Raw genomic sequence first — 15,697 nt, forward strand, 5'->3', positions numbered from 1 at the left:
ACAAAGGTGTTGATGCCCCTGTACTGGTCGTTGGTGAGGCCCTATTTGGAGTATTGTGTTCAGTTTTGGAGACCGTATCTGGCGAAGGACACAAAAAGGCTTGAACTGGTCCAGAGGAGGGTGACGAAAATGATAGGAGGTTTCCACCAAAAGACGTATGAGGAGAGACTGGAAGCCCTGAATATGTATACCTTAGAGGAAAGGAGGGACAGGGGAGATATGATTTAGATGTTCAAATACTTGAAAGGTATTAACGTAGAACAAAATCTTTTCCAGAGAAAGGAAAATGGTAAAACCAGAGGGCATAATTTGAGGTTGAGGGGTGGTAAACTCAAGAGCAATGTAAGGAAATTCTTCCTTACGGAGAGGGTGGTGGATGCCTGGAATGCGCTCCTGAGAGAGGTGATGGAGATGAAAACGGTGATGGAGTTAAAAAAAGAGTGGGATGAACACAGAGGATCTAGAATCAGAAAATAATAGTAAATATTGAAGAACTAAGGCCAGTACTGGGCAGACTTGCATGGTCTGTGTCTGTATATGGCCGTTTGGTGGAGGATGGGCTGGGGAGGGCTTCAATGGCTGGGAGGGTGTAGATCAGAGGTCTCAAACTTGTGGCCTGCCAGGTACCATTTTGAGGCCCTCAGTATGTTTATCATAATCACAAAAGTAAAATAAAACAGTTTCTTGATCATATGTTTCTTTAGCTATAAATTACAATATTATTATTATTAATAAGACTTAGCCAAAAGGAAAGATTTATAAACTATAAAGAGTTTTATCTCATGCAAAATTGTCATTTCTTTAATAAGACATTAACTGTTTTTTTCTGAGGCCCTCCAAGTACCTACAAATCCAAAATGTGGCCCTGCAAAGGGTTTGAGTTTGAGACCACTGGTGCAGATGGAGACTTCAGTTGTTGGAACCGAAGAACAGTACCGGGCAGAGCTTTGGATTCTTGCCCAGAAATAGCTAAGAAGAAGAAAAAACCCCCAACAAATTTTTAGATTGAATCAGGTTGGGCAGACTAGATGGACCATTTGGGTCTTTATTTGCCGTCATCTACTATGTTACTATGTCACTATACTCTATATAAAAATTGACATAACATGTAGTAGTATATAACCCTAGCCACTCAGTTTCACTGGTCATTAGTGAAATGCTTCAGGCACGTTCCAGTCCTAAGCTTCCAGTGAGAGTGTTGAAAACTGAATCAATGCTCCATATATCAGGTTGAGCTTCCAGCAATAACTAAAAAGCATCAAAAGTAACCTCCATCACACATCTTACCAGTCTTGAGAGTCACAAAACTGGCTGGGCCCCTCTTCTTGGTTTCTTGCTCACTCAGGATGAGACAAAAGACAAAGAAATAGATTTTCTCACAGGGGTCCTGTACCCAAAGGACAGTCACATGAGCTTCCTCTTTATACTGTATTGTATAACTTAAATGTTTAATACTTTTATCTTTAAGCTTCTTTAATGAAATTTAACTTTCCCAGCATGCAATGCTTATGCAAATTAGCCTCTAGACCTAATTAGGTACTGGCAGTTAGGGCTCTTTCATACCTTGAGGGGTTTATTTTATTTCCAAGCCTTTTAAAAACAACCAGGCCGGAGTTCTTGTTTCCTTAATTGTTAACATCAGCTCAACCTTAACATCTATTCACCCCTGGACAGTACGAAACATTCACTCTAAGAAACTTCACTGTAATGTCTTCTACCTACTGCTATTTTCCAAAAGAAAAAGGAAAATGCCAGCCAATTCATCTTACTAGCTTTTGCGTTCAGTTCATTCTTTGAGTTTCAACAAAACAGTACCTTGTACATTTTACTTTTACAGGTTCAAAACATCCCAAAGTCCTCTCAGATCCTAAATATGGCACATCCCTTTAAGAACATAAGAATTGCCGCTGCTGGGTCAGACTTGTGGTCTATCGTGCCCAGCAGCCCGCTCACGCGGCGGCCCCCAGGTCAAAGACCAGTGCTCTAAATAAGTCCAGCCTCACCTGCTCTCTTTTTCTCATATCCCAGGGAGATTTATATGTGTTCCAAGCTAGGGTAGCTAAATGCCCCACCCCCTTCCTCTGTGGTTGAGATAGTCCATCTTCTTAATACCGCAGCTAGCTACTCTACCTTAGAATTTCTTGTTCCCTTTCTTTTAAAGGAGTGGTTCCCAAACCTGACTGACTGGTGGTCCTCCAGGACAGGGTTGGGAACCACTGTTTTAAAGGGATACTGATGCCTCCTTCTTATTACTATTTTCTGTAAATAGGGACCTCTCTTCTTGGGCTCCAGTGCCAACCACCAAATATTCCACAGGGAAGGACATTAGAAATGACAGATAATCACCCTACACAGTCCTCTATTTAAGAACTATCAATCCTAGTACAGGGACCCTTACAGGCTCCTTGCTTTATTCTGTCTCACGCATGTACAAAGGCAGCATGCTAGAGAAGTAATGTAATAGAGTAATATACCAACTCCTGGGGCTTTATGTTGATTGGAAAAGGAACTTACCGTATTTTCACGTATATAACGCGCGCGTTATACGCGTTTTTACCTACCGCGCATACCCCTCGCGCGTTATATGCGTGAGCGCGGTATACAAAAGTTTTAAAACATAGTTCCCACCCCGCCCGACGCCCGATTCACCCTCCCAGCAGGACCACTCGCACCCCCACCCCGAACGACCGCTCGCACGCGCTCCCACCCGCACCCGCATCCACGATCGGAGCAAGAGGGAGCCCAAGCCCTCTTGCCCGGCCGACTCCCCGACGTCCGATACATCCCCCCCCCCGGCAGGACCACTCGCACCCCCACCCCGAACGACCGCTCGCACGCGCTCCCACCCGCACCCGCATCCACTGATCGGAGCAAGAGGGAGCCCAAGCCCTCTTGCCCGGCCGACTCCCCGACGTCCGATACATCCCCCCCCCCGGCAGGACCACTCGCACCCCCACCCCGAACGACCGCTCGCACGCGCTCCCACCCGCACCCGCATCCACGATCGGAGCAAGAGGGAGCCCAAGCCCTCTTGCCCGGCCGACTCCCCGACGTCCGATACATCCCCCCCCCCCGGCAGGACCACTCGCACCCCCACCCCGAAGGACCGCCGACTTCCCGACAATATCGGGCCAGAAGGGAGCCCAAACCCTCCTGGCCACGGCGACCCCCTAACCCCACCCCGCACTACATTACGGGCAGGAGGGATCCCAGGCCCTCCTGCCCTCGACGCAAACCCCCCTCCCCCAAAACGACCGTCCCCCCCCAAGAACCTCCGACCGCCCCCCAGCCGACCCGCGATCCCCCTGGCGACCCCCACGACCCCCCCACCCCCCTTCCCCGTACCTTTGGTAGTTGGCCGGACAGACGGGAGCCAAACCCGCCTGTCCGGCAGGCAGCCAACGAAGGAATGAGGCCGGATTGGCCCATCCATCCTAAAGCTCCGCCTACTGGTGGGGCCTAAGGCGCGTGGGCCAATCAGAATAGGCCCTGGAGCCTTAGGTCCCACCTGGGGGCGCGGCCTGAGGCACATGGGCCCAACCCGACCATGTGCCTCAGGCCGCGCCCCCAGGTGGGACCTAAGGCTCCAGGGCCTATTCTGATTGGCCCACGCGCCTTAGGCCCCACCAGTTGGCGGAGCTTTAGGATGGATGGGCCAATCCGGCCTCATTCCTTCGTTGGCTGCCTGCCGGACAGGCGGGTTTGGCTCCCGTCTGTCCGGCCAACTACCAAAGGTACGGGGAAGGGGGGTGGGGGGTCGTGGGGGTCGCCAGGGGGGTCGCGGGTCGGCTGGGGGGGCGGTCGTTGGGGGGAGGGGGGTTTGCGTCGAGGGCAGGAGGGCCTGGGATCCCTCCTGCCCGTAATGTAGTGCGGGGTGGGGTTAGGGGGTCGCCGTGGCCAGGAGGATTTGGGCTCCCTCCTGGCCCGATATTGTTGGGGAATCGGCGGTCCTTCGGGGGGAGGGATGTATCGGACGTCGGGGGAGGGGGCATCAGGCTTTCAGGATGGGGACAGACCTTCAAGGGGGGACAGTGCACGGAAGTCAGGGGGGGTGAACGGAGAGTCGGGACAGCGCACGGAAAGTCGGGGCAGTGCACGGAAGTCAGGGGGGGGTGAACGGAGAGTCGGGACAGCGCACGGAAAGTCGGGGCAGTGCACGGAAGTCAGGGGGGGTGAACGGAGAGTCGGGACAGCGCACGGAGAGGCGGGGCAGTGCACGGAAGTCAGGGGGGTGAACGGAGAGTCGGGCAGCATGCGCGGTATAATCGTGAGCGCGTTATACCAAAGTTTTTGTGCTTATCATCGTGATTTCTGCGCGCTATACACGTGTGCGCGTTTTATACGGGTGCGTGTTATTTGCGTGAAAATACGGTACTATGTCTGGCCCTAGATCTGTCTAAATTCTGCACTTAATTTCTCAAAATCATTCAAGATAAACCAGAAAGACTTTTTTGGGTCTGAAAATTCTAAAGTTGCATAAAGAACTTGAGTTTCTAAGGGAGGAGAGTGTGTTGCAGTGGTTAGAGCCTCTCAAATGAATGTCATTTAGAAGCGTTATTGAATTATTTATTTTCTCTAAATACGTTATATAGACACCAGGGTTTTGGGCTATGGCTAGTTTTTGCAACAAACACAGTTAAAAAGAAAATAGAAAAAAAAAGTTTTTTGCATTATAAATGATAGATTTTTAGATTAGCCCACAGGGTGTTAATAGCTATGTGAGTGGGTAACGTCTGCTGGGCACGCTTGTGCATTTAGCGGTATTGAATCCTGGTGAACTTGGATAAATCTTTCTCACGAGTTCCCACCTACTGATTCAACACCCTATAAGTAGTATTCTAACAATATCTCTTATAAGGAGTTTAGTTAGCACAAAACCCTACAAGTGTTTGGAGAATAGAGAGCAGGTCTCAATTTGTTGTTCTAAGTCTCTTTGACCCCTCTCATCTGGAGTAAGGCTCTTACATTTGCAGTGGTTAGAGCTACAGCCTCAGTATGCTGAGGTTGTGGGTTCAAACCTCAAGCTGTTTTTTGTGACCCTGGGCAAGTCACTTAATCCTCTACTGCTCCAGATACATTAGATAGATTGTGAGCCCATCAGGACAGACAGAGAAAATGTTTGAAGTACAGTACCTGTATGTAAACTGCTTTGAATGTGGTTGTAAAACTACAAAAAGGCAGTATACAAGTTCCAATTCCTTTCCCTCTTTATCACTTATTTAGCACTGAAAGATGTACACAGCGCTGTACATTTTGACATTTAATAGATGGCCCCTGCTCGGAAGAGTGATCTTGAGGCCCAACCAAAGACCCCGACCCCAGAAGCAACAGATCACCACCCACCCAAAAAGCGCAGAGTGGTTGTCATTGGGGACTCTCTGCTGCGAGGCACCGAGGGACCGATATGTAGGCCAGATCTACAATCAAGAGAGGTTTGCTGTCTGCTGGGAGCCAGGATCCAAGATGTGACCACCGGCTTAGAAAGACTAATCAAGCCCCAAGATCACTACCCGATGCTCCTCATCCACGTTGGGATGAACGACACCACCAGGAACACCCCGGAGAAGATACCTGAAGACTTTAGAGCCCTGGGTGAGAAGCTGAAGCAGATGGAGGCGCAGGTGGTCTTCTCCTCCATCCTTTCAGTAAGAGGCAAGGGGAGAGCTAGGGAAGAACATATTCAAAGGACAAACGAGTGGTTATGCATATGGTGCATAGAAATGAACTTCAGATTCCTGGACCATGGAGAAGCACTTCAAGGTCTGCAGGGATTAGACGGGCTACACCTGACCAGAAGAGGGAAGAACGTCTTTGGACGACGTCTGGCCCGCCTGCTTCAAAGGGCTTTAAACTAGGTGAGCTGGGGGAGGGGACCCACTCTCATCCTGTTAGGGTAAATAATCACTCCACCTTTGAATCTAAGGTAAGTATTTGCGTCAAAGACAGAAATGAGGGGGACAAACTAACTAGCGACAAACTAACTTGCATCGAAGACAATACTGAGGGGGACAAACTAACTTGAATGGGAAAATCTCCATGTAGACCAAACAAATATAGAGCATGGATGGCTATGTATGTTAATACATGTAGTTTGGGCAATACTGAAGGGGGACAAACTAACTCAAATGGGAAAATCTCCATGCAGACTGGACAAATATAGTGAATGGACGGATATGTAAGTTAACACACGCAGTTTGGGCAATAAAATTCTGGAATTGGAAATAGAAATGAGAAATGCCGACCTAGATATGGTGGCGATAACAAAAACCTGGATCTCGGAGTCCCATGGATGGGATATGGCTATACCAGGATATAACTTGCTCTGCTGAGACAGAGAAAGCAAAACCGGAGGAGGGGTAGCACTATACATCAGAGAGGACATAAAAGTTACCAGGATAATAGTCGTCAAATATATGGGGGAATCCCTCTGGGTGAACCTTGCCAGGGACAAAGACAAATGCCTGTATCTTGGTGTTGTGTACAGACCTCCAAAACAACAAGACAACATAGACAAAGAATTAATCTAAGACATCGAGACAATCATTCTGCATGGAGCCACTGTGCTGTTGGGGGACTTCAATATGCCTGATGTGGACTGGAACAAACTTACCACTACGACCAGTGGCAGCAGAAGGTTACTAGCCTCCATACAGGGAGCATGCCTCAAACAGATGGTATTGGAGCCCACCAGAGATCAGGCAATTCTCTGGACCTGTTACTCACCAATGGAGACAGTGTCACAGAAGTTTCGGTAGGAGATGTTTTAGCCTTCAGTGTAAAAAATACAAATCTATAAGGCAATAAAGATTTGTTTTTCTAAGGTCAAATTCAGAAATCAAATATAGACAACCTTAGATACAGATATACTTTATCCCGTTTAGGACCTCAGTGATGCTAGCTGTGAGAAACTATTCCGGCAGTATTCATGGAACCGGCATAACAAAGGGGAAAATACCTTGATAAAGCCCCCTGGGCGAAACACAGCCTATGTTGGTGAAGAGCCCCTGCTATGCTTCTCTAAAAGAGATGAGTACTTTTTTCAAAAACTTATTTATCAAATGAAGTATTAAAATTTATAAAATTTATATATAGAAAAAATACATAAAAAATTGAGACCGATGAAGACTTCTGTGCTTATATATCTGTGAATGAAACCTTCTCACAGCTAGCACCGCTGAGGTCCTAAACGGGATAAAGTATATCTGTATCTAAGGTTGTCTATATTTGATTAGCCTCCAGTGACCACAACATGGTGTGGTTTCACCTCAGGAAGGGAATCACAAGGACAAATAGATCGACAAAGGTCCTTAAATTTAAGGGAGCTAACTTCCAGAGCATGGGAGATCTTGTCTATGAGATGCTGCAAAACCAGGACACGACGGACGATGTGGATGTACTGTGGTCTGCTCTGAAATCTACCCTGCAGGAAGCAACCAACCTCTACATACAAACCGTGAGTATAAGACGGAGAAATAATAGACCCCAGTGGTTCTCCGCAGAGATCTTGGAACTAGTAAAGCAGAAGAAAAGAGCATTTGTATCCTACAAACAATCACAACAACCGGAAACTAAAGAAGCCTATCTGGTAAAATCTAGAACTGTTAAAACAGCAGCCAGGGAAGCCAAACTCCGGATGGAAGAAAATCTAACTAGGCATGTTAAAAAAGGGGATAAATCATTTTTCAGGTATGTTAGTGACAGAAAAACAGAATACAGATGGGATTGTGCGCCTCAGGAAACCTGACAGTAACTATGTAGACTCGGACTCAGATAAAGCCGAACTACTCAATGGCTACTTCTGCTCGGTCTTTACCTGTGAGGCACCGGGATCCGGACTGAAGATACAGACAAGAGAGTGCTCAGAGGACCCGTTCCGGGGCTTTAAATTTACCGCGAGCAGCGTCTACCATGAACTATTGAGGCTAAAAGTGAACAAAGCCATGGGACTGGATAATCTACACCCCAGGGTACTTCGGGAATTGAGAGATGTCCTGGCGGAGTCATTAGCTGCGCTTTTCAATCTGTCCCTATACAAGGGAAAAGTCCCCTTGGACTAGAAAATTGCTAACGTCATTCAGCTCCACAAAAAGGGATGCAGGTCAGAGGCTGAAAATTACAGACCTGTGAGTCTCACATCAATAGTGTGTAAACTTTATGGAGACGGTGATCAAAAACAGATTGGATATGATTCTGGATGACGAGAGGCTGAGGGATCCCCACCAGCATGGATTTACGAAGGGAAGGAATGGTCAATCCAATCTGATAAGCTTCTTTGACTGGGTAACAAAACAACTAGATAGGGGAGAGTCTCTGGATGTAGTGTATTTAGACTTCAGTAAAGCCTTTGATAGTGTCCCACACCGTAAGTTATTGAACAAAATGAATACAATGGGACTAGGAGAAACAATGATTGCATGGGTTAAAGACTGGTTCAGTGGTAGACTTCAGAGGGTGGTGGTAAATGGTACACCCTCAGAAACGTCGGAAGTGACCAGTGGAGTGCCGCAGGGCTCGGTCTTGGGTCCGATACTATTTAATATCTTTTGTACGAGACTTGCCCCAAGGACTTTGAGGTAAGATTACATTGTTTGCCGATGATGCTAAGCTATGCAACTTAGTGGGCAGCACAACTGTGCCCGACACTATGAGACAGGACCTGCTTTTACTGGAAAAATGGTCAAATATTTTGCAACTGAGTTTTAACACCAAAAAGTATAAGGTTATGCACCTTGGTAACAGTAACCCCTGCAAAACATACACCCTGAATGGTGAAATCTTAACAAGAACTGTCGCAGAACGGGACCTGGGTGTAATCATTACTGAAGATATGAAGACTACCAATCAAGTGGAGAAAGCTTCAACCAAGGCTAGACAAATGCTGGGTTGCATCTGAAGAAGTTTTGTCAGCCGAAAGCCTGAAGTTCTAATGCTGTTGTACAGGTCCATGATGAGACCTCATCTGGAGTACTGTGTTCAGTATTGGAGGCCACATTATCAAAAGGATGTGAAGAGAATGGAATCAGTTCAGCGAATGGCCACTAAGATGGTCTCAGGACTCAAGGATCTCTCATATGAAGTTGCAGTTATATTCTCTCGAGGAACGCAGAGAGATGGGAGACATGATAGAGACGTTCAAATATCTTACAGGCCGTGCTGAGGTGGAGAAAGATATCTTTTTCCTTACAGGTCCCATGGCAACAAGATGGCATCCCCTTAAACTCAAGGGTGGGAGAATTCATGGCGACATCAGGAAGTACTTCTTCACCGAAAGGGTGGTTGATCGTTGGAATGGTCTTCCACGTCAGGTAGTCTAAGCCAGCAACGTGCTCGACTTCAAGAGATGATGGGATAAACATGTGGGTTCACTCCGGGGAAATGCTTAGGGGAGTGGGCTGACTTGTTGGGCCGTCGGCCCTTTTCTGCCGTCATACTCTATGTAATCTATCTTGGACAGCAGACATGACATATAGGGTTGGGGATGCAGAACCCAAGGTTCTAAAGATTTAATTTTCAACTCAAGTAATTTATTGAATGGAATTTGGAATTAGAAATTGGAACTTGAATTTGTTATTTGATAAATTATATTTTGTCAATTCTAATAGAAATACCTCTGGTAAACTGATTTTGATGTTTAATTTGAAAATTTTCTTTGAGCTTGGGGGAAAATTTATTTGTATTTTTAATATGAATGCTCTAATTTTCTGTAATAAGAGGTTATCTTGTGTATGAGTTTGAAAAATTAATAAAATAAATAAATAAATAAAGAACCCAAGGTGAGAGGAGTTGAAAGCACTCTCAAAGAGGTGGGCTTTTAACTGGGCCTTGAACACTACAACTCATTTTTGTAGTGCTACTAAATGTATGCAGTGCTGTACACATTATATGTAGGTACTTTCTCTCTCTCTAATGGGCTCACAATCTCAGTTTTGTATCTGGAGCAATGGGAATTAAACCCGTGTCCCCAGGATCACAGTCTGCTGCACGAACTATTAGGCCAGGGCTGCCCAAGTCCGGTCCTCGAGATCTATTGGCAGGCCAGGTTTTCAGGATATCCACAATGAATATGCATGAGAGAGATTTGCCTGCACTGCCTTCTTGGTATGCAAATCTCTCTCATGCATATTCATTGCGGATATCCTGAAAACCTGACCTGCCAGTAGATCTCGAGGACCGGACTTGGAGAGCCCTGCATTAGGCTATTTCTCCATCCCAGGCTTTATACGTACATTGCAGTAGCCTACAGTACATTTGAAACAGTAATGGTATGCTCACCTTTCTCCTTCTTTATCTCTGATTTACCACAGAATGTGCTGTCATGCAACTTTTTCCGTATGTCATCAACCAGGTTCTCATCAATGTATTCATAATCATGCTTCTCAGAATCCGGCTCTTTTCCAATACCATCTTTCACAGCCTTCCTGATTGGCAAATCTAAGAAAAATATAAAGCAATCACATGAGATGAACAGGAAACTATTGTTTAAGTCCTTTGAACGAAGGCCATTTAGTCCATCTTCTATTTCCAAACAGGAACCCCTGTATTTACGTCCATCCAGGTAGTTATTTATGCCCTGTGCTCTTATAAACCATCAGAAATAGAGATTTCACCACTACCCAAGATAACTCATTGCAGTGCGTAACTACTATCACTTCCTGGGATAGTCCAGTTACGGGGAAAAGTGGAAATGGATGACTAGGAGGTGGATTCTCCTTATAACACTGGATCAAAGTTTTCAGGTTGCTCCTGAAACACAAGTCTCAGTGAAAAATAGCAATATTGCAACAATTCATTGAGACTGCCAAGACAGGTATAGTAGCTTATTAAACATAATTTAGATGCCTGAGCTTCTAAAAGCTTCCAGGTGTCATGTTCCTCAGAGCCATCGCGACTTTCTCTCCTTTTCATCAGGCTCTTGAGGCTCTTGCTGATATCCCCCAGTCAGAACAACTCACCAAGTATTAAACGGTTCAAGTTGACATATTTTCTCTCTAGAGTCCCTCTAAATCAGGGGTCTCAAAGTCCCTCCTCGAGGGCCAGAATCCAATCGGGTTTTCAGGATTTCCCCAATGAATATGCATGAGATCTATTAGCATACAATGAAAGCAGTGCATGCAAATAGATCTCATACATATTCATTGGGGAAATCCTGAAAACCCGACTGGATTGCGACCCTCCAGGAGGGACTTTGAGACCACTGCTCTAAATTATTTGACTTGATATTATCTGCATAGGTTTGTGCTCTAAGCCATTGGGAAGTGGATGCAGTCGACAAACTAAGACCTGTAAATTATAGGAATAACAATTATAGTGGTGTCCCTTTATTAATTTGAGCCTTAAATTTATCTCATACTTTCTTGCTTTTTGCATGTGTGCATTCAAGTTACCTGCACGGGTTTGTGTGCTCATTGGGAAGTGGATGCAGTAGCTACTTCAATAGTGGTCATAAGACCGAGGAATGTGAGAGCTGTGCAATATAAGAATAACAATGGTAGTGGTTATCTGTGTGGTGGCAGCACGCACCCAAGGAGACGGTCGTGCTCCTTGGGGCGAGTTCTGGAGGTGAGCAACCTAGAAAAGAGTAGAGTAAGGCAAGTAACTTGATTATCTGTTTTGTTGTATTTTGTTTTTTGGATGATGACAGCTGGGGAATGGAATGAGGTTTATAGGGGGTGGTCTGGAGATAAAGGGTGAGCCATGGAAAAGTAGCCCACCTTTGATGATAGTATGACAAGATGAACGAGTGAGTGGATTGTTTTTATTCACTTACCCACAAGTTACATCAGATGGTGAAAGTGGCCCCCGTTCACATCTATGCACCTTTCCACGATCACTATTCGCTGTTTCAGGGAGAACACCATTTTTCTGGCACTGGTATTAGAGGCGGGCTACTTTTCCGTGGCCCGCACTGTAGTATACAGACTTTTATGATTCCAGAAAGGGGTGAAAGGGAGGCCTATTCAGTGCAGCCTCAGTTATTGTGAGGATGTGAAATATCATCACTGCAAGTTGAGTCCTCAGATATGGGGAACATGTTGGATAATTTGTACATGAAAATCCTGTTGCCGAATTGTAGATTTCAGAAGAATAAAATGGAATCGTTCTATACCTTTATTGAGAAGAAGTTGCCGAAGAGCGTTTGTTTACATCCTGGAGAAGAGTTTTATTTGGTAGAGGGATTACTTCTAGATTTTACAGTAGTATCACATATGTGCCCTTTCTTTAGGGGAGATGGGGGATTGGTGGTGTAGCCTGGGACAAATAGTATGCACTGCAATAGGAATTAAGGGGAGCATCTATTTGCCCAGAGATGCCAGCTTGATGTTTAAAATCATCAGTGCAGTGGATTGGTGTATGAAAGGTAGCCCTAACTCAGAGCTGCACAGTTTGGTATTTGGAGTAAAACAAAGGTGTCAAAGTACCTCCTTGAGGGCCGCAATCCAGTTGGGTTTTCAGGATTTCCCCAATGAATATGCATAAGATCTATTTGCATGCTCTGCTTTCATTGTATGCTAATAGATCTCATGCATCTTCATTGGGGAAATCCTGAAAACCCGACTGGATTGCGGCCCTCGAGGAGGGACTATGACACCCCTGGAGTAAAACAATAAGTGCTAATGGATGACATCTAGAATGTGTGAACTTGTGACCTAGAGAGTTTGAATCAAGCTCATGCTGGTGCTGTCCGAGTCACTATTCAACTTGATTTGATTTAGTTTGGTTGAACTGATTTGAATCAATTTGTTTAAAAAAAAAAAATAAAAATATCAAACTCACCAAATCAGATCTGCTCTTGGGCTTTCCCTCTGCCGGAGACCTTCCTTCTGATGTAACTTACTGTTTTGCAAAACAGGAAGTTACATCAGAAGGAAGGACTCCAGCAGAGGGAAAACCCTAAAGAGCTGCACGGGAACGAAGCTTTCAGGGATCTCGCAGAAATACCCTCCAGACTCATGGGGGTAGAAGGAATTCCCCTGGGGCTCTCACTGGAGCCTACTTACCTGTGTCTTCCGAGTCCTCCTGAACTCGCCTCTCTAGCACTTGAACAGGCTGCCTGCAGTGATTCCTCCTATACGCTGCCAGTGGATGAACCGGAAGGTTTCCTCTGAAGCAAAATACGTCAGAGGGAAGCCTTCCAGGTCAATCTGAAGCCAAAGTCAGATACATATGCTGCAGGCAGGATGATGAAAATTGACTCAGTCTTATTCCCCTACCCATGTTAAAATGCAAATTGCTAAAGTACAAGCCTTGTTGTAGGATGATAACATAGCAGAGATAGAAATTATGCAAGAAAAAGTAAAGCAAAGCCATGACATATATGGATTTGTTCGCTGATAATTAAAACCATGACTTAAACTGACCTTTAGCCACATTACTTTCCGCCGATGTAGTTCTCCCATTCTTGTCTTCCTCATTCTCAGGGCTCAACAAATAATTTTGATAACTATCTTGTAACTCTGAAGCAGTAGCTTGACCGATATACAGTTTCCTAGAGATGTCTGCATGTAGGCTCTAGGATTACAAAAAACGCAATGATTGAGTTTACATATAATTATAAACCACTCTCTAAATTAGGGTTACCATATGGCTCCAGAAAAAGGAGGCCAGATTGAGACTGAAAGCAATGGAAGTAAAACCCGGATATAGTAAGTGGAAGCAGGATAGTATGACGCAGGATCTGCTTACGTTGGAAAACTGGTCCTCAACATGGCAGCTGGGCTTCAACGCAAAGAAGTGTGAGGTGATGCATCTCGGCAGCAGAAATCCATGCAGAACATACACCTTGAATGGAGAAACACTAGCTACAACCTCAGAAGAACGGGACTTGGGAGTAATCATCAGTGCAGACATGAAGGCTGCCAAACAAGTAGAGAAAGCCTCATCCAAGGCAAGGCGAATGATGGGATGTATCAATAGAAGCTTCGTCAGCCGAAAACCTGAAGTCATAATGCCACTGTACAGAACCATGGTGAGACCTCATCTGGAGTACTGTGTGCAATTCTGGAGGCCACATTACCGTAAAGATGTACTTCGAGCTGAGTCAGTCCAGCGAATGGCCACTAGGATGGTCTCCGGACTCAAGGGTCTCTCATACGAGGAAAGACTGGGCAAGTTGCAGCTCTACTCTCTGGAGGAGCGCAGGGAGAGGGGTGACATGATTGAGACATTTAAGTACGTCACAGGTCGTGTCGAGGTGGAAAACGACATATTCTTTCCTAAAGGACCTTCAGTCACAAGGGGGCACCCGCTCAAACTCAGAGGAGGGAGAATTGGTGGTGACACCAGGAAGTATTTCTTTACAGAAAGGGTGGTGGATCACTGGAACAAACTACCAGTGCAGGTGATCAAGGCCACTAGCGTACAGTGGTGCCTCACACAACGAACTTAATCCGTTCCAGGAGCAAGTTTGTTATGTGAAACGTTCGTTGTGTGAAACGCGTTTTCCCATAAGAATACATTTAAAACAAAATAATTCGTTCTGCAGCCCTGTTTTCCCATAAGAATACATGTAAAAGAAAATAATTCGTTCTGCAGCCCTACATTTCCCTCCCTCCACCTCACCTTATATGCAGAGACTGCCAGCCCTCTCCCTCACCCAGCCGCACGCTTCCAAACCTGTCTGGCTCTTACGTCGGGTTGAGAACCTTTGCTCTAGGAGAAGCGATCCTTGTTAAAGAGCCCCGAACCTGCTACCAAAGGTTAAACCGGAGGCGGAAGGGTTAAACAATTCTCATTTTAGCTCTTGAGCCTGACTAACATCGGCTGTTCCCTGCAGAGACGGTACAGAGGGTTTTACTTTATCGAGCGGGGAGGGACGGGGGAGAGGTGGGGCCGCCCAGGTAGAGAGAGAGAGACCAGCATCAAGACGCATTTACCGTGGCCTGGGACGCCAGTTCCCACCGGAGGCCCAAAAGTTTTCTGTTTGGTGAAGGCGGCCGGGGACGGGAGAGATGTGCGGAGCTGGAGGTGCGGGGCGGCTACTGCTGCTGCTGTGCGGACTCTTCCAGGCCTGGCAGCGGATAGGTAAGCGCAGAACCGGGCGCAAGTCCTCGCGGGCCACCTCTGGGGGAGAGGGTTTGCGGAGTGGGCCTCGAGACTTGGGAGGGGGGGGGCTTGTTTTGTGCTCTCTTTCTCAGGCGGGTAAATGCACCTTTGTGCTCTTCAGGTTGGGGAGGGGGAAGGACTGAGGGCGAGTTGGGTGGAAGGAGGGAACTGAAGACAAGACTTTTTTCCGGCTTGTCTGTTCGCCTGGGAAAAGGCTTCCAGGAGCGCACAGTTTCGGCTTAATCCCGCGCCATGTGCGTGTAAAGGGTGGGAGGGAGGGGAATGTCCTGTCCTGTCCCCAGGCGGCGGGGGGGGGGGGAGGTTTAAAAATATGCGGTGGCGGCGGGGGGAGGTTTAAAATATGTAGCGCCACTGAACGATGCAGCTCGGGCGACTTCGTTGTGTGAAACGAAGTCCGTTGTACGAATCAAGACAAGAAGTTCGTTGTGCGCAGCGTTCGCTGTGCGAGGCGTCCGTTATGCGAGGCACCACTGTACTTGACTTTAAGAATAAATGGGACATACACGTGGGATCTCTACGTGGGTCGAGCAGCACTCTGACTTAATGGGGTGGGACAGTAGAGTGGGCAGACTTGATGGGCTGTAGCCCTTTTCTGCCGTCATCTTTCTATGTTCTATGATGTCTCAATCCTTCC

General features: G+C 46.5%; 1 protein-coding gene across 1 annotated transcript in view; it reads right to left on the reverse strand.

Annotated features, from left to right (window-relative positions):
* Nucleotides 1-15,697, reverse strand: part of THEMIS (thymocyte selection associated) — a 126,095-nt gene that overhangs the window by 13,646 nt on the left and 96,752 nt on the right. Inside the window, exons 5-7 of the mRNA XM_033937626.1 lie at nt 13,359-13,509; nt 12,999-13,073; nt 10,273-10,431 (exon numbers count right to left, since the gene is read on the reverse strand). Of these exons, the coding sequence (XP_033793517.1) occupies nt 10,273-10,431; nt 12,999-13,073; nt 13,359-13,509 (385 nt within the window). The remainder of the gene's footprint in view (nt 1-10,272; nt 10,432-12,998; nt 13,074-13,358; nt 13,510-15,697) is intronic.

Source organism: Geotrypetes seraphini, chromosome 3, assembly GCF_902459505.1.
Source record: "Geotrypetes seraphini chromosome 3, aGeoSer1.1, whole genome shotgun sequence".
Taxonomy (NCBI): domain Eukaryota; kingdom Metazoa; phylum Chordata; class Amphibia; order Gymnophiona; family Dermophiidae; genus Geotrypetes; species Geotrypetes seraphini.